The sequence below is a fragment of the Camelus dromedarius genome, chromosome 9 (genome assembly GCF_036321535.1).
Source record: "Camelus dromedarius isolate mCamDro1 chromosome 9, mCamDro1.pat, whole genome shotgun sequence".
Classification (NCBI taxonomy): Eukaryota; Metazoa; Chordata; class Mammalia; order Artiodactyla; family Camelidae; genus Camelus; species Camelus dromedarius.
The window spans coordinates 26,752,855-26,777,955 of record NC_087444.1 but is presented as its reverse complement, the minus strand read 5'-3'; the positions used below and the strand labels follow the sequence as shown (position 1 = coordinate 26,777,955).

The following is a 25,101-nucleotide window of genomic DNA, read 5'->3' as shown; positions in this document are numbered from 1 at the left end:
TCTTCTCCCTTTCAGGTTAACCATCTCCAGCTCCTTCAACTATTTCTCACATGTCATGAAAATATGTAAACGCTGAGGGGAAGACTATATCACTAGCCCTATATCCAGAGAAAGGAACTACAGAGGCCAAAGACGTGATTTTGGGTAACCCCCTATTTCAGAGTCAGTAGAAGATGGACCTAGAGAGAGTGCCAGAAGAGGTTCCAGTCACATTATATTACCAAGTGCTGAAAGAAACCTAAGTAACAACAAGAATTTAATAATAAAACTTACTGTTACATAGCTCTTCCTATGTGCCAGGCATTGCTATAATATGCACTTTACATATTTATTATAAATACTACATTTTTATAAGTACTTTGCTCATTTAATGAGGGATCATGGGAACTACAGTGACTCCTTAGGACTGAAAACGAAGTTATCATCTTAGTCGGTAAATGCAGTATTCCTAGTCAAATGGTCAGATTACTGCACATCAGACTGCTGGGTGCTCCTCTGGACACTGCTGTTCTTAAAGCTGGGTCAAGATACTTCACTACTGAAACAGAATATTTGTGGTCTTTTCCTAATCAGAAAAAAAAATTCAGTTATTGGAAAGAATTGCCTTAATTTTAAGTTTTCCTCCTGTAAACATGCCCTCAAGATTTATTGCCCACGCTTGTCCTCCAGCTCATGTAAGATGAAAAAAATGTACAAGAAGCAATCACAAATTTCTTACATATTACATGCAGTTTTCCTTTTACGATGGAATACAGAAATCTGTATTGATATAACACTCCTATTTTCTGATAGTAAAAATTATCCCTGATTTACGGATTTGAAGTAAATCAGAGCGCATGCTCTTCCACTTCTTGACTTCCACGGAGCTTTACAACTTGATTTGGTTTGAGAATCACTGGTATAAAGCATATATCAAAGTCCATATGTTTTCCTAGAAAATCACATCAAGGAAATACAGACATCACAGTGAAAATGCTCCCACGGGAAAATGCATTTGCAGATGCAACTAGAAAACTGGATTTGGAGTACAAAGCAGGAACACACACAGATGTATGCCAGAAGGTATTCAATTCTATGACATACACTATTGAAGTGACTAGAAACTGAAATGTACAAAGAAGAAATGTTGACTGAGGTCCAAGCCCCCAAAGTACAGGTTTGGATAAACAAGAATAAACCCAAAGAAAAACTGATCCAAGGAACTTAAGATATTTGGAAATGAAATAAAGAAGATGAATGAGAGTCTAAGAAACAGAGCCTATGGAAATTCACTACAATACAGAAAATATCTTTTCTTGTAGCATTTAAAGTAAACAGAAATAAAATGGAAATGATCAGCAAAACACTGTAAAGTAGTTTATTATTTTTACCAATTAAATATAAGTCATTATGATTTGCTTCAAAATAATCCTGCAAGGCTGTGGTTAGACAGAGACTGAGGAAATAAAAGTAGCCACAAAACTGTTGTAGAAGGGTATGAAGTCATAAAGTTAACTGTACTATTTTCTACTTTTATGTCAATGTGAATTTTTCCATAATAAAAAAATTTTTTAAGCCACCATGTTATCAGAATGGTTCAAAAAACAGAATGTGGGATAATGGTGGAGGTGACCATTTTGAAATAGTGAATTTTGACCTTAAGTAAACTGAAATAAAGGTATCAGAGAATAGATTACCCAGTCTGTATAATATTAAGTTGGAGTAAAGACCTTGAATGGGGACTAATTTAAACAGAACAGATCTACCACAGAGACATAAAAAAAACAGAGAAAAAAGTTTATGAAGGTGATTTAAAGAAACTCCATAAATAATTGTCCAATCACTCTTCAGTTAAAATCATCAAGGCCTTCTCATTAAATTTATTGAACTACAAAAGAAAGGGTTGGAAATGCAGGGAGGGAAAAATAGACATTACCTTTCAGATCTGTGACACCACATTATGATGATGTAGTTTGTTAATGAACTGAGAAGTACAGAAACTACCAAATGCCTCTTTGTTATACATCTGGCAAAATCAATGTAGCATTGACACCCTAACCAATCTGTAACTTAGAATACAAAGTGTCCTGCGCCTGAAATGAACAAAGACTTCCAGTAAGCTACCACTGGTCAGTGGTGGAGGCACACCAATATTACAGCCAAGTCCAGCAAAAGGACACATTTTCTGTTGCTACTCTCATGGATGTGTTGTATAATAGTGCAGGTGGGGTGGGAGGGGTTACAATTCTTGTAAACCAAGAACAGTGATCACATCTACTATTTGCAAATAAGTTAATGCTGCCTGAGGAGAAACCTACATGACAAAAAGACATCACCTGACCAAGAACATAAAGAAATTTCCAAAAGGCAAGTAACTGAAGAGAAACTAAGAAAAGGGACAGCAGGAGACACAGGAAGAGACAGAGTATGCCATATTACTACAGGAAGAACCTCTATTTCTTTGGTAAAGAAGGGGATAATGTGGTTATTTTATCATTTTAATGAAAGTGAAGTTAGAAATGGATCTATTTAAAAAACCTCATAAAACTCTGAATTTTTGTTTCTTTTCTATTGTTTTATGTTTGTTTGCCCCAGATCTGCCAGGTCCTTTCTGGAAAAGTCTGCTCTGGCAGACTTACCAGGAGACGCTTCAGCTGACACAGTCACTGCTTGTTAGCCTCAGCTACCTAGTGTTAGTCAAGATAGGCAAGGTTATGCTGCAATAATAGGAAATAATAGGAAATAGGTTATTTTCTTTCAGTGGTAAGAAACAACAAAAATTTATTTCTAACTCATGCTACATGTCCATCATATGATGTTGTGGAGTCTGCTCCACATTATCCTCACTCTGGAACTTGAACTGATGGAGGTGCCATCATGGGAAACCATAGCCAACTGTGATGACAGAATACAATGACAAATTTGGAGAATCACTCACCCTTAGATGCTTCTGCCTACAAGTAACTCATATGACTTCAGTCCCCATATCATTAGCTGGAACAAGTTACAAGGTACTGCTTAATTCCAAGGAGAAGTGGAGATAATACTTCCTTCTGTATCTCCAAAAGGAAAAGGAAGCTGGATTTTAGTGACCAGTAGTCATATCTTGGTACCACACTGGTCTGGTATCATCAGAGGTGACATACAAAGCAAATGACCTTAATGTACTCTAAATGTCACTACCTAAAATGTGGGCATTTATGGTCCTTCAAAATAGAGTCCAGGGCCTCTGGGAATGGGAAGTCCTAGATATTAGGGAGATAAGACTATAACATTAAAAATCTTTTCTTAAAGCTGTTTTCATTTTGGGGGGATTAAAAAATGTATATGAAAATACAAAGTTTGGGGAGGGTATAGCTCAAGTGGTAAAACGCATGCTTAGCACACACAAGGCCCTGGGCTCAATCCCCAGTACCTCCTCTAAAAATAAATAAATAAGTAAGCCTAGCTACCCCCCCCAACCAATTTTTTTAATAAAATAAATTCAATTTATTATTAAATTTAATTAAATTTATTATTAAATAAACAAATAAAATTTTAAAAATACATAAAGGCCCAAGAAAAGATATGCAATCTCAAAGAAGTTGTTGGAGAACTAACAGCTGAATATCAAGATATGAATCTAAGCAGGATTTAATATAGATATTGACAAGCTGGTTTTAAAATTTATTAGAAAATGTAAAAACATAAAACTATAGGAATCAGTATGGTATTGGTGCATGGAGAGACATATAGATCAATGGGCCAAGATAGGGGGCTCAGAAATACACCCACATAAACATGGCCAATTGATTTTTGACAAAGATGAAAAAAATTAAATGCAGAAAGAAGTCTTTTCAACAAGAATGCTGCAACAATTCATCATTCATTTGCGAAATAATTAACTCAGAATGGATCTTAGATCTAAATATAAACCATAGAATTATGTAACTTTTAAAAGAAAATATAGAAAATTTTCATGACCTGGAGTTAGGCAAGGTGTTCTTAGACATGACACCAAAAGCATGATCCATAAAATTTAAAAAATTGATAAACTGGTGCTCATCAAAATTAAGAACTTTTGCTCTGCCAAAGGCTCTGTTGGAAAATGGAAAGAGACAAGCAATAGACTGGGAGAAAATATTTGCAAATCACTTATTTGATAAAGGACTTCTATCCAAAATATGTAAAGGACTCTGTAAACTCAACAGTAAGAAAACAAGAACACATAGAAAATTGAATAATTAATTTTGCAAAAAAAAAAAAAGTTGAACCGATACTTTGCCAAAGAAGATATAATAATCACACAAAAAGACATTCTACATAATTAGCCATTAGGGAAATGCAGATTAAAACCACATATTAAAATAGCTAAAATTAAAAATATTGACAATACCAACTGTTGGCAAGGACAGCAGCAACTAGAATTCTCATACATTGCTGGCAGAAATGCAGGATGGCAAAGCCCCTCCAGAAAATAATCTGGCAATTTCTTATAAAAGGAGACATACACTCACCGTACTACCCAGCAATTTTACTCTATGAAAAAAGGAGTAAAGAATCTGCAGATATGTTTAATCCTTCTCCCATAAAGAAATCTGCAGAGTGAGGATAATATTCCTGTAAGATAATGTGGTAAACAGAATTCTGCAAGGTTTCTCCTCCTAATCCCTGGGAATATGAATGTGATAAGACATAACATACATGAATAAGTTTATATTACATGGCTAAAGGGACTTTATAGATGTAGTTATGGTTGCTAATCAGTTGACCCGAAGATAGGGAAATAAATTTTAGATTATCTGGGTGGGCCTAATCTAATGATACCAGCCTTTTAAAAGTACAGAGTTTTCACTGGCTAGCAGCAGCCACAAAAGTCAGAGATTGAAAGCATGAGAGGAATTCAGGGCACGTTACTGGTTTTGAAGGGTGCTGCTACTCTTTGTTTTTGCCATAAGTTTGTCACATATTTGCCATCACCTGTCCATACAGTCAGACTACAGATGCTTTACCATCAGTTCCTACACCTGGTTGATACATTCTTAATCAATTAATGGTTAAGAGGGAATGTTGATGGGCCAGAACAGGGGAAAAGCCCAGGGTGTTTAAGGCTGCAATCCCTCAAAATTTACCATCTCCCTGGCTCTACACCATGCCCCCTACCTACCCCTCATCTTCCTAGAAGTTTTAGGTTGAAAAGAATCTTGAATCTGTGTCAGAATTTCAGCCAGGGAAAGATGAGTTTCCGGTAGCCTCACTTGGAATTCTGAATGGATATTCCTGTGGATCCTTATCAACACGTATTGAAAGAAGTCAAATAATACAAACACCATTAACTATGGTGGAAGTTTTTTCTTACTATAGAGCTAAATAAACTTAATGCATATTAACTGGTTAAATCCGTCTTGATTAGTCCGGGCATGCTGATCACTAATCAGTTTCTAAAGGAAAATGATACTGGATTCCAACCTAACTTAAAGTCTGGGGAACACAAATTTCCAGGCTGTTGAAACTTTGCCTCAGAGTTAAGCATATGCACGACTCAATTTGAACAATTTGTTCACATTTTCAGGAGTATAAATTTTATCTCCCTATGTTAATTATCTATTCTTTTTGCTTCTTATATGCCCGTAGAGCATAGCAGCTTTGATTCATAGAATGATTCCTAGAAGCTCAGTTTCTACAACCATCCTTCGCTATCAGAACATTTCTACTCCAATCCGTCTCCAACTCTTCTGTTTTTTCACTCACATTCATTAACTCACTAAGTGCCTATTAGATGCCTAGCACTGATAGCAAAATAGTAAAGCAACGCCCGTCTTCCCAGCTCTCACACAGTATACAACGTACACGGAAAGCACAAGTTTTCAAACACACATTCCACCTGTCCTCCTAAAGCCCAGGCACTTCACACCGGGCCCCGCCCTTTCTTCTAGTAGCCCCACCCCTTCCGCTCAGGCTCCTCCCCTGCTTTCTTTCTCATCTGGCTCCTTCCCTTCCTCTAGCAGTTCCTACCTTGCCACAAAAGATGCCTTCCCTTCGTTATAGGTATGCCCTGCAGCAAAGCGCCCCTACTTGCCCCACCAAGCCCCGCCCCTTCATCCATTGGCTCCTCCCACACAGGGATCCGCCCTTTCAATAGCCCCTCCCACTGCCCCACCCATTCCGCTCTGCTCCTCCCCAGGCCCGGCCCACTCTTATTCCGCCTGGTCCACACTACCTCTCGCTTTGGCCTCCCCGCCTCAGAAGGCAGCTTACTTTCGAACTCAGCGGGGCGTCTCTTTCTGCCACCCGTGGAGTGGTCTGGGGCCTCGCCCCGGAGGCGGGGAAGCGGCCGCAGCCGCTCACACCCTCCTGTGGAGCCAGCGGGGTGGAAGGCCCCCGGACAGCTTAGTCCCCGCCTGCGGGCGACAACGACAGTTGCCCTGGGTTACGGACGCGCTGGAGGCGGAGCAGTGGGCGGGCCCACGGGAGTGGGATTCGCTGCGGAAGTGACGTATACCCGCCTCGCGCAACAAAGCTGAGCGCGGGAAGCGACACTTACTGACTGCTAGGGGTGCGTTCTCCCGGCAACCTCTGCGCGGTTGCGAACCTTCTAGCCGCGTGTGAAGAACTCCTGGCCGCCGCGAGCGCCGGAGGCCGCATTGCGAGGTACCGTGTAGCCTTAACCACGGGTTAGGGACAAACGACCGAAGGGCTGCGTGCCTGCCAGACCCTGGAGTTAGAAAGCGAGGGTTTGGGGACTGGCTACCCTTAGAGACCCAGGGCCTCTCTCCCTCCGCACTGTTACAGTTGGTGCGAGTGGTTTCACGGTGGGGGGTGCCTGGCAGCATCCCTGGCCTCCATCCACTCGATGCCAGACGACCAAAAATGCCCCCAGACTCTGCCAGCTGCTCCTTAATCCCTCCCTCCCCTGTAAGGATTGTGCTGGGGTGGTGCCGGCCGGAAATTTACAGTAGGTCTTTAAGCCGCTCGCTTGACTGGGCGCTACTAGTTTGAATCCACTCGTATAGGGGTCACAGTCCGGTCAGGTGGCCATTGGCATCTTTCATATAGATGTAGAAAAGGAGCCCCACGTCGTTAAGTCACTCGTTGAAGACAATGAAGGACCACCCCCTCCGTCTGTCCCCGCTTTGGTGCTGGAACTTTCGAACACCCCGAGGTTTGAAACCTAAGCCCAGAGCCAGGCGTTAGGGGCAAAACCCAACTCTGGTTCCAAAGCCTTTCTGCTTTTTAGTTTTAAAAGTGTGAATGTTTCTGCTGGAGAAATATTAGAATCTAAGTCTAATACCACTGTGATTAAATGCCATTTGGGACGGGGTATAGCTCAAGTGGTAGAGGGCATGCCTAGCTTGCACGAGGTCCTGGGTTCAATTCCCAGAACCCCCCTCCAAATATAAACAAATAAATGAACCTAATTACCTCCCCCTCATAAAACAAAAACAAAAGCCATTTGGAAAGATGTGTGTATTACTGTTTTTTTACAGAAAGTATTTATTAAAAAGCCCATCAAGTCTATGGAAAGACCATTTTATATGACGTGTATATTGTTATTCTAAGACGTTAGAACAAAGTATTTCGCTAGAATACGACTACTTTTTAAGGTATTCTTTACCTAAAATACACATTTTTAAACCTTTCGTATTTCACAGCCTGGAATTAATAGTTCTAAAAAGAACTGTACAAAACTGCATACCTTATTCTACTTTTTCTGTGTTAAAGCATAAAATTTTAATAGTAGCAAAGGATGTAACATCCAGATTATCATAAATGTTGGCATGTTTTTGTGTTAGGTAAATTTTAGTAATGATACATTTCGAGATCTTTCCATTTTGAAGCTTCTAATGTTGGTATTTAGAAATGTTACATCACTCTTTTAAAAGTATTGAGATAAATTTAAATTAAATAGCAATTTGATAGCCATAAACATGTATTTTAAAATACATGAATAAACTGAAAATGGAAATTTTTCTTTTGCTTTTTCTCCTTAAATCCATAATTGTATTTTTAATAAATTTATTTCTTGCCCTTTTTTAAAAATTTTGGGGGGAGGGGTAGGAATTAGATGTCTTTGTTAATTGAGGTATTGGGGATTGAATTTAGGACCTCCTGCATGCTAGATATGCACTCTACCTCTAGAGCTATACCCTCCCCCTCATAATTGTCTTTTTATTCTATTTTCTCCACAGAATTGTATTCTAACATATATTTATGGTCAAATATTTTATTAAGTAGTCTTTTTTTGTGCAACACTATAATTTGAAAATGAAATTTAAAATTTCTTAAGACCATAAAGCTAAAACAGCTACATTTCCCTCCCTCAGATTTAGAATTACCTTTATTCCTACTCAATTGGCAAACAATAGGAATATATTCCATGTGTTGATAAACCGTGAGAATGTTACTGGAAGTATGTAGAATTAAAGAGGTGAGGGTGTTCCTCTCTTCTCGCCCGTTGATGTTTCTATGGGTAAATATTACATATTGCCAGATTGAGATTCAGCCCAGAGTTTATTCGGGTTTTTTTCCATAGATGTAAGGCTTGTTCATATGAAGATGCCCATGAAAGGGATTTTGTTACTGCATTGTCTCTTAACTTTAAATGCCTTCCCACACGAGAAATCACATAGTAAGCAACAACAAAAAATCTAATTATCAGCTGACAGTTTGGTTAGGAAGGATCTTCAGTTCTTTTGAAAACAAAATCTGAGACCACCTGACTAGGAGGACTTGGTATCTAGTCATTAGAAAGCTGTGTTCTGTTTCTGGGAAGTATAACAAGTCTTAGTTAAGATTTACTGAATGACTAATTACAATTCTTTACTGAAAGCACTTTCTCCTAAGTACATGTGAAGTTGGAAGATCTGGTAATTGATTTCCTTCACGCTAATCGTGCCTGCATACCCTTTTAAAATGGGCTTGTAATCACTGTTGAAGCTTAGTGGGTAAAAGCATGGCTGAGCAGAAACATTAAGGGAGTGTGTTTGGCTAGTCATGTTTATAAACAGCCAATATAGAGATTGAATCAAGATACTAAAGCTCTAGTAGAATTAAATCTCAGATTTGGCAAAGGGCTGTTTCAAAAACACCAAGATGGGGGCAGGAGGTATATAGAAACTACTTTCTGCTCAATTTTGAACCTAAATCTACTCTTAAAAAAAAAAGTCTGTTTAAAAGGAAAACAGAAAAAGACCAATGGGGATAGGTGGTCAATAGTAAAGTCATGTTGCTGGGAGGAAAAAAGAATTTAATCTCTGTGTAAAGTGAGGGCCCCCACTGAGAAAGGCAAATGCATGGTTAGGTTTGAAATAATACAGTAATTGTTGAGAAGTAATGATGGCAGTGATAGTATAAGTTTTAAAACTGAAGGTAGGTGGTAATGTGACATTTTACCAGCCCCAGAAAAACTGTACAAATTTAGAAAAATTCAGAAATTGACTTGCTGAGAGTTGATCTGAAATACCAGCCTTTTTCATAGTAGCATGCCTATACAAGAGCCCTCTAGTGTTTTTTTTCTCTAGTGGTTTTTTAACTTAAAATTTAATCAACACCTGTTATTATAACAGAAATGAGGGTTGAATCGGCTCTATTCTCTCTCTATATAGAGAAAGTTGTCATAGTTCTGTTCTTTGATAAAACTCAGAGTGGGAGTAACAAGTATGCATGTGTGTCTTTGGGAAAGGATGGGAGAAAAACACCTGCCCACCCCTTTCAGACTATAATCACTGATGTACTTTCCTCTAGAATGGCCATTTCTGCTTCCTACCTGTAGAACATTCATCCTCCCCCAACCCCCAGATTTCACTTTGTAAGTATTTTTTTTTTTTTTGCAGTAACTTACATTTGCTTAAGGAACTGGTGAATAGTGGGCCAGGAAATGTGAAAATCCTAACCATGACTACCCAGCTCTTTAACCATCTTACCTATCTGTAAAATGGTAGTAGTTGTGGATATGCCCTACCTAGCTCTGGCTATTGTTGTGAAGATCAAAGGAGGTAACATATGAGAGTACCTTCAAAACAGAAGATTGTATCTAGGAATTATTACTCATCCCTTTCTATTTCCAAAGCAGATAGTAAAATTAATTAACCTGATTAATAATCACAGCTTAGCAGTGACACAGCCATTGGCACAGTCCTGGAAAGAATGAATTCTTTCTGCAGATAAATAGTAAAGATTTGTATGTTATTTACCTACCTACTTACTCTGGGTTCTCATATTTGCTTTTTATTTACCATAAGATAATAGTGTCTAAATAATTCCCATTTTCCGGTAGTAACTAGAAAAATGATAGAGGAGTTTGCTCTTTCCTGTGTGTATGCACCTATATTTATGTGTCTGTGTAATACCCCCCTCAAAATATTAGCATACTACAGTTACCTTAATTAGAGTATGCCATGTTAGCCCATAAAAGTTTCACTGTGTCCATTTATGTTCCAATTACTTAAGTAGAAACCTTATGCGAATATAGTTTAGCTTTCTTAAGTAAGCCATGTGCTATGCTGCTCAAAATTTCACCTTTCTTCCTTTTTACTCTTCTCTCTTCCAACTTATTATAGAAAAACACAGTCAGTGATTTCTTTTTCATTATATTAAAGATGATCAAAAAATAGTACATAATGCTGTCAGGCAATTAGATCTTTGCTTAAGAAAAACCAGATTTGTGACTAAAAGGAAACATTTTCTTGGAACCTTTCATTGTTACAGCTTAAATTTCCTTTTTAAAAAATAACTTTCCATAAGTTAAAGTTAGCATATGTACAAATACTAGCAAAGTCATTAAATGAAATATTAACAGCAAAAAAAAAAAAACATAATTAAGAAGTTGAATATTTTATTAAACTGTTTCTTATTTTCCTGCAAGGCTGTTGCTTCATTGTATAAAAATAGCACCAGCAAACACAGAATATTGCAAAATTAAGATAGTACTGTTTGTTCTTCATCTGACACTGTACAACTAACAAAAACTTTTCTCTATTGCCAGTTATTTCCAGTGGGAAGATCATTAAGTATTTTCACCCCAAATCCAGGGATGTATGTAAGCAAGTTACAATATTATATAAGGCTTAAGACGACAATGTTACCCTTCAATTACATACTTTTTTATAACTATAACTAGTTTTTACCACAGATAATTTCAGAAATTCTGAATGTTATAACTAGAGCCTAGCCTAAAAATCACAGGGTGCTTTGAAAAAGATGCACAGTATTTATTTGATGCTGTTAGTTAAGGGGTATTTTCTGGTAACATTGTTGCAAGTAGTTTCTTTTACTAAAAGCTGCTTTTTAAAAATCTTCTATCCACCACTAATTTAAGACAACTATCTAGATTAAGTTGTTTCAAACTAGTTTATTTAAGGGTTCCATTTTCACTCTTCAATAGATTTTATGTATTTCTCATATGCTTCTTCACTCATTAGTTCATCTAGTTCTGAAGGATTACTGAGTGTCATCTTGATCAGCCAACCTGCAACCCAAAAAAAAAGTATCTTACATTCCGAATCACCTTTTTAAAGAGAAAGTCAAATTCATTCAAAATGTAAATTTTCAGTGCCTCAAAATTAATCTAGTACTCTACATAAGTCACTGAACATCATTATTTGTTCAGAGTTTAAACCTTAGCCTTAAGAATATACAAGGCCAGCTGTATCTTTAACAAAAGGAACACCAACACTGTAACTACTGAGGTTAATGCCATTAGAAAACAGTAGTAGAGTTAGAAGAGCTAGGTGATAGGAAACAGAACTACAACCTAATCCTAATTTTGCCATATTGTCTGTGTGACCTTAACAAACAAATCTGTTGGGGCCTCAATTCATCTACAGAATGAAAAAAAATTGCTGCTAGCTTACCTTACTAGGTTATTATGAAAATGAAAATAAGAGAAAACCAAAAATTAATGCAATAAATATTATTCCCTACCACCTACATCACACAATATGATTGGATACTTTATGACTGAAAAGGTAAATACTTTAACAGATCTCAAACATAACCTTATATAGTCAGCTAATCTGTTTTCCTTTTTTTAAGCAGAATATGTCTAGTACCAAGGAGTGCAAAAATAACTCACAATTAGCTAAACCTTGCTTTTAACTCTAGATTAAATGCAGCAAATAATCCTTTAAAGAATTTCTAGCAACAACTTACCATCTTCATAACAAGATTTGTTGACAAGTCCTGGATTTTCTGCTAGAGCTTCATTAATTTCAGTAACTTCTCCAGATAGAGGAGAATAGAGTTCACTAGCAGCTTTCACACTTTCCAAAGCACCAAACTCCTCTAAATGGAAAAAATTAAACAAAATATTAAATGTCAAGTTAGTGACCCAGAAATACAAAATATGGAGAAGTGATCACCTCTAATACGGTCATAATAAAAAGTTCTAAATATCTTTATTAAAAATAAAACCATAAAGTCTGTCATACTTATATCACCCTGTGAGAAGGGTATAAATATCCTCAAAGTGGACCTAGCCATTCTAGATACAGTGAGCAAATAGTGATGTATCTGAATACCAGAGTTAAAACTCAACTTTCTTTCAATTTACTCTGGCTCAGGAAAAAAAAATGAAAATTTTAGGAGATTCCAGTAATGGTGAAGTACCTCATATCAGACCAACATTCCTGCAGATAATAATTATCAACTCTAAACATTCAAAGAAAAACAAACAAACAAAAAACAAAAACAAAAAAACCCCAATTATATGAAGACTCTGTATAATGACCAAAAGAGGAGTCAGTCCTCCAAAGGGACCCAAACTGGGTGAGACCTTCATTGACACAGTTTGTAGCTTCACAACATTGCCACATCCAAAGAGCACAGTGTAACTAGAACACCAGTCTCATTTGCTTAAGAGGTCAGAGGATGAAGTGTGGTGCTGCCAACATGGATGGATGTGAGGGCTGAAGTTCTAGAAAAGAGCCATAATGAAGAGAAGAAGTCAATATAAAGATCTCAAAATGACCCACAAACCCACATGTTAGAATTAGCAGAAAACCTTAAAATAGCTATTTTAAATATGTTCAAAGACTGAAAAAAAGATCATCACAATTAGTGAATATATGGGAGAGTACTTGGAAAGAAATGGGAATTTTAAAAATGGACATTCTAGAACTAAAAAGTATAATATCTAAAAAATTCACTAGATGGCATTAACAGCAGACTGGATACTGCAAAAGGATCAGTGAACACGAAGATCATCTGAAATTAACCAATCTGAAGAACAGAGTTTAAAAAAAAAGAAAAAAGACTATGAAATTAACAGAACCCTAGTCACCTACAGGACAATACCAAGCAACGTGAACTGAATGAGAATACAACATACCAAAGTTTGTGGGGTAGAGCTAAGGTAGTGCTTATGGGGAAACAGTATCTTTAGGTTAAAAGAACATCTTAAAGTCAATGACCCAGCTTCTAAAGACCCTAGAAAATGAACAAAAGCAACCAGTTTATAGAGAGGAGGAATGATACCAGTGATTTTTTAAATGACTTTTAGCCTTAGGGAAAGATACTGATCTGTGCCATGTGAAGAAGCCAAAATTCTGAGAGAAAACTTGTTTTACTGGCTTAAAGGACTAGAAGACAAGAGTTTGGGGCCACCGTAGCTGCTGGAAAATCTCAGTAAGGAGAGACTAAAAGAAGAGTCCTAAATTCTATGTATAAATTCTGCGCAAGGATTAATGATGATCTGAGTGATCCCGGAACCATGTGTACACAGGGCAGACTCCTCCAAGTGTCCCAGACAAGCATAAATAAAAGAATCATATTAAGGTTTTAGCTGCCACCCCATCACAAGTGAGACAGTGTTTTACAGTATGGATGAAAAAGTCAAATAAAAACTTTGTGAAAGTCAACAGAACCCCAAGTTTCCACCTTAGGAAGCTAGAAAAAGAGCAAATCAAATCTAAGTAAGTTTGAGGAATAAAAGATATGAAGGAAAAAATGAAATGAAAACAAAGAAAATTAGAAATTTGGTTCTTTCAAAAGATTATCTTTGTGTGAATAGGACAACATGAAATGGAAAAATTCCTCAAAAAACTTCACTAATGAAACCAATGCTAGATAACAAAATCTGAATATCTATTAAAGAAATTAATTTTGTATCAAAAACCTTCCCACAAAATAGGCTATACATTCTTTTCAAGGGCACATGGAACATTTTCTAGGATTGATCATATACTTGGGCACAAAAGAAACCAACAATTTTAAGAAGATAGAAATTATCTCAAGCATCTTTACTGACCACAATGCCATGAAAGTAGAAATCAACTACAGAGAAACAAAGGAGAAAAAAGGAAAGCATAGAGATCAAACAATACGCTATCAAAAAACCAGTGGGTCAATGACGAAATCAAAGTTGAAATGAAATGACACAAATGAAAATGAAAATACAACCACACAAAATTTATGGGATGCAGCAAAGACAGTGCTAAGAGGGAAGTTTATATTGATACAGGCCTTCCTCAAAAAAGAACAATCTCAAACAATCTAACCCACCAGCTAAAATAATTAGAAAAAGAAGAGCAAAACCACCCAAAAGTCAGCAGAAGGAAGGAAATAATAAAGATCAGGGAGGAAATAAATAAAACAGAGATTTAAAAAATGATAGAAGAAAATCAATCAAACCAAGAAGCTGGCTTTTTTGAAAAAGTAAATAAAATCGACAAACCTCTGGCTAAACTCACAAAGAAGGGGGGGGAAAGAGCACAAATAAGCAAAATAAGAAAGGAAAATGGAGAAATTATAATAACATAGAAATACAAAATATCATATGAGAATATTATGAAAAACTATATGGAACCAAAATGGATAACCTAGAGGAGATGGACAAGTTTCTGGAAACATACAGTCCACCAAGACTGAATCAAGAAGAAACTGACCACTTGAACAAACCTATCACTAGGAATGAAATTGAATTAGCAATAAAAAACCTCCCTACAAATAAAAGTCCAGGACCAGACGGCTTCACTGGAGAATTCTACCAAACATACAAAGAAGAACTCATACCAGTCCTCAAACTCTTCCGGAAGACTGAAAAGGAGGGAATACTACCAAACTCATTCTATGAAGCCACCATCACCCTGATACCAAAACCAGGCAAAGACACCACCAAAAAAGAGAATTACAGACCAATATCACTGATGAACATACATGCAAAAATCCTCACCAAAATATTAGCAAATAGAATCCAACAGCACATGAAAAAGATTATACATCATGATCAAGTGAGGTTCATTCCAGGGACACAAGGGTGGTTCAACATATGCAAATCAATCAATATAATACATCACATCAACAAGAGAAAGGACAAAAACCACATGATCATCTCAATAGATGCAGAAAAAACATTTGATAAAATTCAACACCCATTTATGATAAAAACTCTCACCAAAGTGGGTATAGAGAGAACATATCTCAACATAATAAAAGCTATATATGACAAACCTACAGCCAGCATAGTACTCAACGGTGAAAAACTCAAAAGCTTCCCACTAAAATCTGGGACAAGACAAGGCTGCCCACTATCACCACTCCTATTCAACATAATCTTGGAAGTCCTAGCCACAGCAATCAGGCAAGAGAGAGAAATAAAAGGGATCTAAATTGGAAAAGAAGAGGTAAAAGTGTCACTATGCCAATGACATGATACTATATATAGAAAACCCTAAAAGGTCTACATAAAAACTACTAGAAATAATCAAAGAATTCAGCAAGGTAGCAGGTTACAAGATTAACATTCAAAAATAAGTTGCATTTCTGTACACTAACGATGAATCAACAGAAAAAAAGTAAAGAAACAATCCCCTTTAAAATAGCACCCAAAGTAATAAAATACCTAGGAATAAATCTAACCAAGGAAGTGAAAGACTTATACATGGAAAACTATAAAACACTGATCAAGGAAATTGAAGAAGACTTAAAAAAATGGAAAGATATCCCATGCTTCTGCATTGGAAGAATCAATATTGTTAAAATGGTCATACTGCCCAAGGTAATCTACAGATTTAATGCAATCCCTGTCAAGTTACCCAGGACATATTTCACAGAACTAGAACAAATCATGATAAAATATATATGGAACCATAAAAGAACTAGAATTGCCAAAGCATTACTGAAGCAAAAGAAAGAGGCTGGAGGAATAACTCTCCCAGACTTCAGACAATACTATAGAGCTACAGTAATCAAAACAGCATGGTATTGGTACAAAAAGACATATGGACCAATGGAATAGAATAGAGAGCCCAGAAATGAACCCACAAACTTTTGGTCAACTAATCTTCGACAAAGGAGGCAAGAATATACAATGGAATAAAGGCAGTCTCTTCAGCAAATGGTGATGGGAAACTTGGACAGCAGCATGTAAATCAATTAAGCTTGAACACTCCCTTACACCATACACAAAAATAAACTCAAAATGGATCAAAGACTTAAACCTAAGACAAGATACAACAAACCTAGAAGAAAATATAGGCAAAACATTATCTCACAAGAATAAACAAATGGGACCTAATTAAACTTACAAGCTTCTGCACAGCAAAGGAAACCATAAGTAAAACAAAACGACAACCTACGGAATGGGAGAAGATTTTTGCAAACAATGAAACCGACAAAGGCTTGATCTCAAGAATATGTAAGCAGCTCATATGACTTAATAAGAAAAAAACAAACAACACAATCCAAAATGGGCAGAAGACCTAAACAAGCAATTCTCCAAGGAAGACATACAAATGATCAATAGGCAGATGAAAAAATGCTCAATATCATAAATTATCAGAGAAATGCAAATCAAAACTACAATGAGGTATCACCTCACAACAGTCAGAATGGCCATCATTCAAAAGTGCACAAATGACAAATGCTGGAGAGGCTGTGGAGAAAAGGGAACCCTCCTACACTGCTGGTGGGAAAGCAGTTTGGTGCAGCCACTGTGGAAAACAGTATGGAGAGTCCTCAAAAGACTAGGAATAGACTTACCATATGACCCAGGAATCCCGCTCCTGGGCATATATCCAGAAGGAACCCTACTTCAAAAAGATACCTGCACCCCAATGTTCATAGCAGCACTATTTACAATAGCCAAGACATGGAAACAGCCTAAATGTCCCTCAACAGATGACTGGATAAAGAAGATGTGGTATATTTATACAATGGAATACTATTCAGCCATAAAAACTGACAACATAACGCCATTTGCAGCAACATGGATGTTCCTGGAGAGTGTCATTCTAAATGAAGTAAGCCAGAAAGAGAAAGAAAAATACCATATGAGATCGCTCATATGTGGAATCTAAAAAAACAAAACAAAACAAAAACATAAATACCAAACAGAAACAGACTCATAGACATAGAATACAAACTTGTGGTTGCCAAGGGGGTGGGGGATGGGAAGGGACAGAATGGGATTTCAAAATTCATAAGATACTGACAGGCATATGTAGAACAGATAAAACAAGATTATCCTGTATAGCACAGGGAAATATATACAAGATCTTGTGGTAGCTCACAGTGGAAAATAAAAAGTGATAATGAATATATGTATATTCGTGTATAACTGAAAAATTGTGCTCTACACTGGAATTTGACACAACGCTGTAAAATGACCATAACTCAATAAAAAAAGTTTAAATGCAAACAAAACAAACAAAAAAACCTTCCCACAAAGAAATCTGGCTCATATTCCATTGGTTAATTCTAGCAAACATTTAAAGAAGAAAATACTAACGTTGCACATTGTTTCAGAAAAAGAAAAGAGGTGGGAAAATTTCTAAACTTATTCTATGAGGCCAATATAACAGATTTCAAAATCTGACAAAGTCATTGTAATAAAAGACCACTATCTCTCATGAACAAAAGGTAAAAATTAACTAGCACAAATCAAACAATGTTTAAAAAAAATTTTTTTTAATCATGATTACCAGCAATACAAGGATGGCTAAACATTCGAAACTGAATCATCATTCATCACATTAAGAAGAAAACTTCTCTGTGGCAATAGATGGAGAAAATGAAATCTGACAAAAATTCAACATCCATGGATGATAATTCTCAGCAGACTAGAAGCAGAAAGGAACCTGTCATCTGATAATGGGCATCTATGAAAAACCCCACAGCTAAATATCGTACCTAATAGAAATGTTAAATGCTTTCTCCTAAGAGCAGGAACAAGGCAATGAGTCTACTCCTACCACTTCTATTCAACATTATTCTGAGGGGCCTGGCCAGTCAATAGGCAAGGAGAAGAAATAAAATGCATAAAGATACAAAGTTAGAAATATAACACTTCTATATTATTACATAAATAGAAGATCCAAAGGAATCTACAAAGCTATGAGAATCAGTGAATAAAGCTGAACATGAAAGCTAAAACTATATGAAGTTTCAAGAAAACATGGAGAGTATCTTTGCAAACCTTGCTCACTTCCTCAGTGCATAGTGCCCTTAGGGTCTCAGAAAGGTTCTATGATGACCCCTAGACCAAAACAAATACCTAACATTTCAATTAAGAGGTCAGGCCCAAACTACTTAGTCAGTTTTTACATCCTAACAATTGAGTAGGCTGTTTGCAAAATTAATGCACGTAAATTGAACTAAAAAAAATTTTTAATTCTTAACTATAATTTACAGATACATGTATAAGTTCTCCATCAGGGAATCAGGTCACACCAACCACTGTCCTACCTAATGTTCCACAGATTGTGCAGTACTTGGCTTCAAAGATACATTACCCAAAGTAATATAGTTAAGATCTAATATTGAAATTGTTATTAACTCAACTGAATCTTAGTTTGTGCTGTCAATCAGATGTTAAAAATTACTCTACAGCACCTCATGGCACTGGGGTATATAGTCCAGGAACCACAGAGATAGACAAAGATTTCTTAGAGAAAACACAAAGTTCTGTACATGATTAAAAACATTAATAACTTGGACTTGTTAAAAATTAAAAGGTTCTCATCAAACAACACTGTTAAGAAAATGAAAAGGCAAAACCAAACTATGACAAAATACATATCTGAAAAAGGATTTGTATCTAGAATTTATAAAGGATGCCTAAAAATCAATAGTAAAAAGATAACCCAAATAAAAAATTAGAGACGTCACAAAAAAAGATGTTTGGCCAAAAGCACATGGAAAAGTGTTCAACAGTAATCTGTCATTAAGGAAATACAAGTTAAAACCACAACAAGATACACATCACCTGGAACTCTAGTGTTGTTGAGAATGTAAAATGGTCTACCACAGCAAACTGGTTGGGAGTTTCTTATAAAGTTAAATGTATACCTACACTATAAACCAGAAATTCCACTCCTATGTATACTTATCCAAGAGAAAGGAAGACAAAGACTTTACCACTAAAATCCATCAACGGGAGAAAGGATAAAAATGTGTTCTATTCATGCAATGGGATACTTTCCAGCAATAAAAAAATAAACTACTTGTCATTCAATGTGAATATCAAAATCATCATATTAGACAAAAAGCCAGACATAATACGTATTGTGTGATTCCTTTTAAATGAAGTTAAATAGGCAAAACTAATCTATGGTAACAGAAATCAGAGAAGAAAAGGGCTTTGATTGGGAAGGTTTACAGTTTGTCAAAACTCTTTGGATTATATAATTAAGAAACATGCATTTTCACTGTATGTGATTTTTACATCAGTTTAAAAAAACACCTTTAGCAAAAAGTTTAAAGAAGGAATTTTAGCTTAGGAATATTACACAACATAATTATATTAACTGAATTTTTTAAAGCACAAAAAGCAGGTCCGGGGGGAGGGTATAGCTCAAGTGGTAGAGTGCACACTTAGCATATACAAGGTCCTGGGTTCAATCCCCATTACCTCTAAAAATAAATAAATAAATAAATAAATAAATAAATAAATAAATAAATAAAACCTAATTATCTCCTCCCACAAAAAAATAATAAAATTTAAAAAAAAATTTTAAAGGCAGGTTCATACTCCTCACTTGCTATAAACAGATAATCAGAAACTTCTGATCTGCTTGAGAGCAGCAGAGTGGGTACCCAGTAAATAAAACATGATTAAAGAAAACAACTGATGTACAGGAAAAAAAATAAACATACAGACTGTCAATCACAACAAGGGTCTTATTACATGAGAAGATTTCTAGGATGTACTGAGAGATTTCTGGTTGAGATGTTTTTCCCAATAAAGAGATAAGAGAGCCTTTCTCTTCCTGTTTTTGGATATTGTCATTTGAAAATGTGATGCTTGAAGATTCTGCTGCCATTTTGTGACCTCTGACATGCTAAGGCAGATAAAGTACCAAAGAGGTCATGTCTGTGATAACCTTCACTGAGCCACTGAGTCAATCCTGTATCCACCTATTTCCAAGACTGCTTGTATGAGATAGAATAAACCCCTGCTGGTTAATCTACTCTTATTTAAGTTTTCTGTTACTTCAGGAAAAAGCACTCTAAATGATCCTCGGTGCAAATAAGTTATTAGTCAAGGTAAAGAAAATTCATGGCATGAATCATGATATACCAAAATGAGAAAAACACTCACCTTGTTTGTTCAATTTTGTCCCAACTTCAGGCAGACTACAGTAAACAACATCTCCTAAAGCTTCCTTTAAAAAAAAAAAATCAAGTAACAAACCTCTAAGAAATCAAAGTAAACCTAGTAAATAGGAACAAGCTAAACACTGAATCCCTTTAATTCAGACAGTACATATTTTACACTTGAGGGGCCAAATAATTTGCTTTTTCTTAGAACTCTTTAAAAATGCAAAACTATTCTTAGCTCAGGACCTGCAAGAAAACAGGCCATCAGCTGGATTTCCCACAGGCAGCAGTGACCCTTGTCCACAAACCATATGCCCTCCAAAATATTACTAGCTTCTCTGAGGACAAACATACTTTATGCTTTTTCACCTCTGCGGTTTTACTGAGGCCATTTCCCCTACTGCATTTGCTGAAATCCTACCCACTGGTTCTGTATATCAGTCCTCGTGCCCTGACTCTAGTAAGAAGTGTTCTCTCCATCAGGTGAATGGGTTCCAACCCCTTGTACCACTCAGTCATCCATCAGATGTCTTATATGTCATTTTCCATGTAGGTGATTTCCCCTCATAGATAAACTCTAGGTGAGGTCAAACACACAGTATTTCACAAAGCATCCTGTATTGGGCCTCAGTAGGCACACAGATATGCCAATGAAGATATAGCTGTCACTGAGTCTCCGTACCCAAGATTCCAACCTTTCTGAAGAATATTACATACTCCCATCAGTTAACACCCCCCAGCCCCTCTCCCCACCCCACACGCAGATCCAGTTGAAAATCACTGACCTATTCTCCTAGTTGACTTCTCATTTTCTTTTACACATCTCAATAAGGGATCAGTGGCAACGGGAATTAGCAGAGACAGAGTCTAAATAAAAGGTTTACCTTTGTGTAATCTGTGCTAATCTAGGTTTTCCCTCTTCAAAACCCCAAGTCTTGGGCGTATCACTGTTATCCACAAAACACTGCCAACACTCCACACTTTTGCTTGCTCTGCTTCTTTCCCTAACTGCCCCAATGTGAAACTAGTATACTTCTTTGTTTCCTGCTTCTAAGTGTTAACCTTTTAGGATCTCTTAAAACACTATATACTGCCCTAACTAAATTATATTTTACTTTTTCCACCTATGACTGATGGTCTTCAGAGGACCTTTAAAGGACCCAAAATATTAAGGGACAGAATAAACATTTTTTAAAAGGTAAAGATAATCCAACTTAGGCAAGAGCAAACTGTTTTCAGTATTTCAAGGCAATCCAATACCTGTGCAAAATTGCTGATTCCCACTGTTCCAACACCGTTTTCTGTCGTTATCCATTCATGTTTGTCTGTGAATTTACGCACTAAAAACAGAAGACCAATACTTCACAAAACCAGTGGCATCACTTCTTAAAAAGCATTTTTTCATCTCAGTGTTCTCAAAAGGCAAGACATTCTCAGTATTTGTGTTTGACTTATTGGCACAGCCTTTCACCAGTACACTGCCCAGGACAAAACAAACCATGTGAAAAGACACACCTCCTCAACAGTGGTATCATTTAGACAGAGATGGCTTGATATGAACACCTTTGCAACTTTGGAGATTTATTTGCTCCTAACATTTACTCAGTCTAACACACACACACACACACACACACACACACACACACAGTTTGCAGCACATTTCTGCTGTATCCTTATCTATTATTGGTCTGTCTTAGAGAAAGGTCTGTCCCTCTGAAGACAGAATGATGAGGTTTACTTCAAATTACTAAATGCTTCAAGTCAATATGATGTTCTGTAAGAAAGGTTAAGGTTTGTACTTAATGTTCTGACTGCAACACTTTCCCCATCCCCTTTTCTCAACTAAGCTCTTCCTGGCATAGGGGTGTAGCTCAGTGGTAGAGTGGGTGCTTGGCATGCACGAGGTCCTAGGTTCAATCCCCAGTGCCTCTATTTAAGGGGGGTGGGGGGCAGCTCTTCCTGCCAGAAGCTTTATCTAGCCCTCCAAGCCTGGGTTCCTGGGCCATCCAACCTGCTGCCTCAGAACTCGGCACCACTCTCCTGAGGCCCCAACACACTCATAGCACTTAACATACTACAGATAAGAGCCCATTTGTCAGTTTCCCTCAAGGCAGTAAACTAAGTACCAAGCAAGAAAGAGCAGGGTTTATCTCATTTGTGTTCCCAGTTCTAAACCCAGTGCTTGGCATATAGTAAATACTCAAAAGTTGAAGTAATTTTTTTTAAAGTTTAAGGGGATTCTCGCAAAACATCTAGTATATATAGTTATTTGGCTACTACACTCAATTCTCCATAACATTCTGTTACAACTCTAGAACTGGCAGTTTAAATCTAATATACCTCTTTTGGCTCTCCCTTGCTTTCTGAGATGACCTGCACTCTATGGAGTGTGTTATCTACTTTTACTTTAAACACCCCACACCTCTGGGCTTCTCTCCCTCTCACCTTTCTGAGATGGCCCATATTCTGCCTATGGGTTGTATTCTCTCCTAAGCCATTTTCCGTTTTCCCTTCTGAGTGAAATGGAGTCTATTCTCTGTGAGGTTATCTCTCTAAATAAACTTACTTTTACTTTAAAAAAATAAATAAATCTAATATGCCTTTTTAAAGTAAATGCTGGACAACTACATAGGACTTCTCTGAGATTATTGTCCTGATTTTGGCCTTGTCATCTTGCCTAACTGTAAAGACAATCTTAGGAATAAGAGTGCTCTCACATTTAATTAAGCAACTGAGCAACCACAAGTTTAGAGGAAAAGGGAGCAACATTGCTAAGCTAAATGCATCTAGGTCCACTGGACTTCAAAGGCCTTTATGTCTTTGCACTAGGCCACACAATTTATGCTAAAGAATTAGTACAGTTCTCCTTTAACCCTTGGTCCAACAGGAAATCAGTGGACAGAAGATTAGGTAAATAATTACTTTCTTCTAAGCCTTGGAAGAACATGGGTTTTCGCCCCAGAAAATTAGGTGTTTTGTGTTATTTAGAAAAAGTCTGCGTTTTACTTTTTTCAAAGTCACTAAGTCAGATAAAATATATTAACATTTGGTCAATTTCTGCTATTTATTTGATTCTATACACCAGTATTTAGTAACAACATTTATTGAGTATGTGCTATGCATCAGGTTATAAGTACAGCAGTTACATTATTTCATTTCATCCAACAACTCTAAGGTAGGGATATCATTTCCACTTTTTGATAAGGAAAACAAACTCAGAGAAGTTAAGTGACTCTGCCAAAGATCACATAGCTCTTAAGAGGAACCAAAATTGGAACTCTGTCTCCTTGGTATTAAAAACCTAGGTGTTCAGCCAGATCATGAGTATTGATATCTTGGGCAATATTTAACTAGGTAACAGGAAAATGCAAAAAGCTAGTGATAGTGTAACACTGAATAACCAAAAAACATAGGCTTGAAATTCAGTTCTTATGAGATGCTTTTCCCTTGTATTCAACAGAGCTGAGGGATTACTAGGGGGGAGGGGGGCGCAACGAAGCATCATTATGTTTGACTGGAATAGAATTTTCAACTCTTTCAGTCCCAAATAGGTTTCTAAAACGAATTTATTAAGACAACAGGCACCACAGACCTATGCTCCGTAAATAAGAAGCCTGAGTTCTCGGAGGTGCAGTTAAGTGTCTCCAAATATTGGTGCATGAAGTAAGAACAGCTTTTCCGCTGCGATAACTTGTGCTAAGGTAGCACAGATGGCCAAGACGTCTATGGGCAGATCTCCCAGTTACTTCAGATCCGTTTAAGGCCTCATTTCAACCCAAGACGCATTCATGACAAAATATAGACTTTGGCAGAACGTCTTCTGTAAAATCCAGTTTATCTCACTGCTTCAGGAAATAGCTGTCCTCAAAGTTATGCTAGCTTTGGCTTCTAAAAATCTAGATCCAAGGCTTTAAATCTCAGTAAGTGCTTTGCTTTCATTTTACTTCAGAATTCTCAGTGGCGATCAGTGTAGCAAAGTAAAGTATTATTCGTCTCCACTCTTAGGGTCCATGATGCGCACAAATGCCAGAAACCTAAGGTCATGGAGGACCTCAGCGACCCGAACCAGCTGGGTCACGGAGGCCGCCTGTGGGCTCCAGGCCTCCCTGCCCCCCACCTCCCCCGGCTCCCAACCTGCAGGACAAAGGCTGCAGAGTCGTCCAAGCCACTCAAGGAGGGCAAGCAGCGGCACGCAACAAGGGATCCCAGAAATAAAAAGAAGCACCTGCAGGGGCGCCTCGCTTGACCCGGGACGGCCACCAGTGGGGACCCGAGGTAAGGATCGAGGCCCCAGCCCCTTCCCCCAGGCAGCCCGGCTCGCCCCACGTGCCCGCCCGCACTTACCGGAGAGCAGAGCCGGGCCGGTGCGCAGCGTCCGGACGGCGCCCGCCCGCAGCCCCCAAGGCCGCGGCAGGCAGGGTGCGGCGGGCGCAGAGACGGCGCGCAGGCTGCAGACTGCGGCCCGCACGCTCCGCGCCGCTAGCAGCGCCATGTTCGCAGGGGTGCGGAGGGTCGCGGCGCAGAACCTTGGGTACCCCGGCTTTGCGGGGGCGGGACGGGGGTGGCCCCGGGCCGGAGCTAGCCGGAGAGAGCTGGCTGGACCGGGAT

General features: G+C 37.7%; 1 protein-coding gene across 1 annotated transcript; it reads right to left on the bottom strand.

The window, feature by feature from the left end:
- Window positions 1-10,775: 10,775 nt before the first annotated feature.
- Window positions 10,776-25,101, bottom strand: GCSH (glycine cleavage system protein H). The gene is made up of 5 exons (XM_010980482.3): window positions 24,838-25,101; window positions 21,754-21,833; window positions 20,495-20,558; window positions 12,109-12,240; window positions 10,776-11,425 (listed from the first exon to the last, which is right to left on the bottom strand). Exons 1-5 carry the CDS (start codon window positions 24,983-24,985, stop codon window positions 11,328-11,330), a joined length of 522 nt encoding a protein of 173 aa, XP_010978784.1. The 5' UTR covers window positions 24,986-25,101; the 3' UTR covers window positions 10,776-11,327.

Excerpts from the sequence above, each read along its gene's own strand:
- GCSH (XM_010980482.3), bottom strand. The coding sequence starts at position 24,985 with ATGGCGCTGCTAGCGGCGCGGAGCGTGCGGGCCGCAGTCTGCAGCCTG. Across the intron at positions 21,834-24,837 it reads CGGCCCGGCTCTGCTCTCCG|TGCGTAAATTCACAGACAAA; the intron begins GTAAGTGCGGGC and ends TTCTGTTTTTAG. Across the intron at positions 11,426-12,108 it reads CAAATCTTGTTATGAAGATG|GTTGGCTGATCAAGATGACA; the intron begins GTAAGTTGTTGC and ends TTTGGGTTGCAG.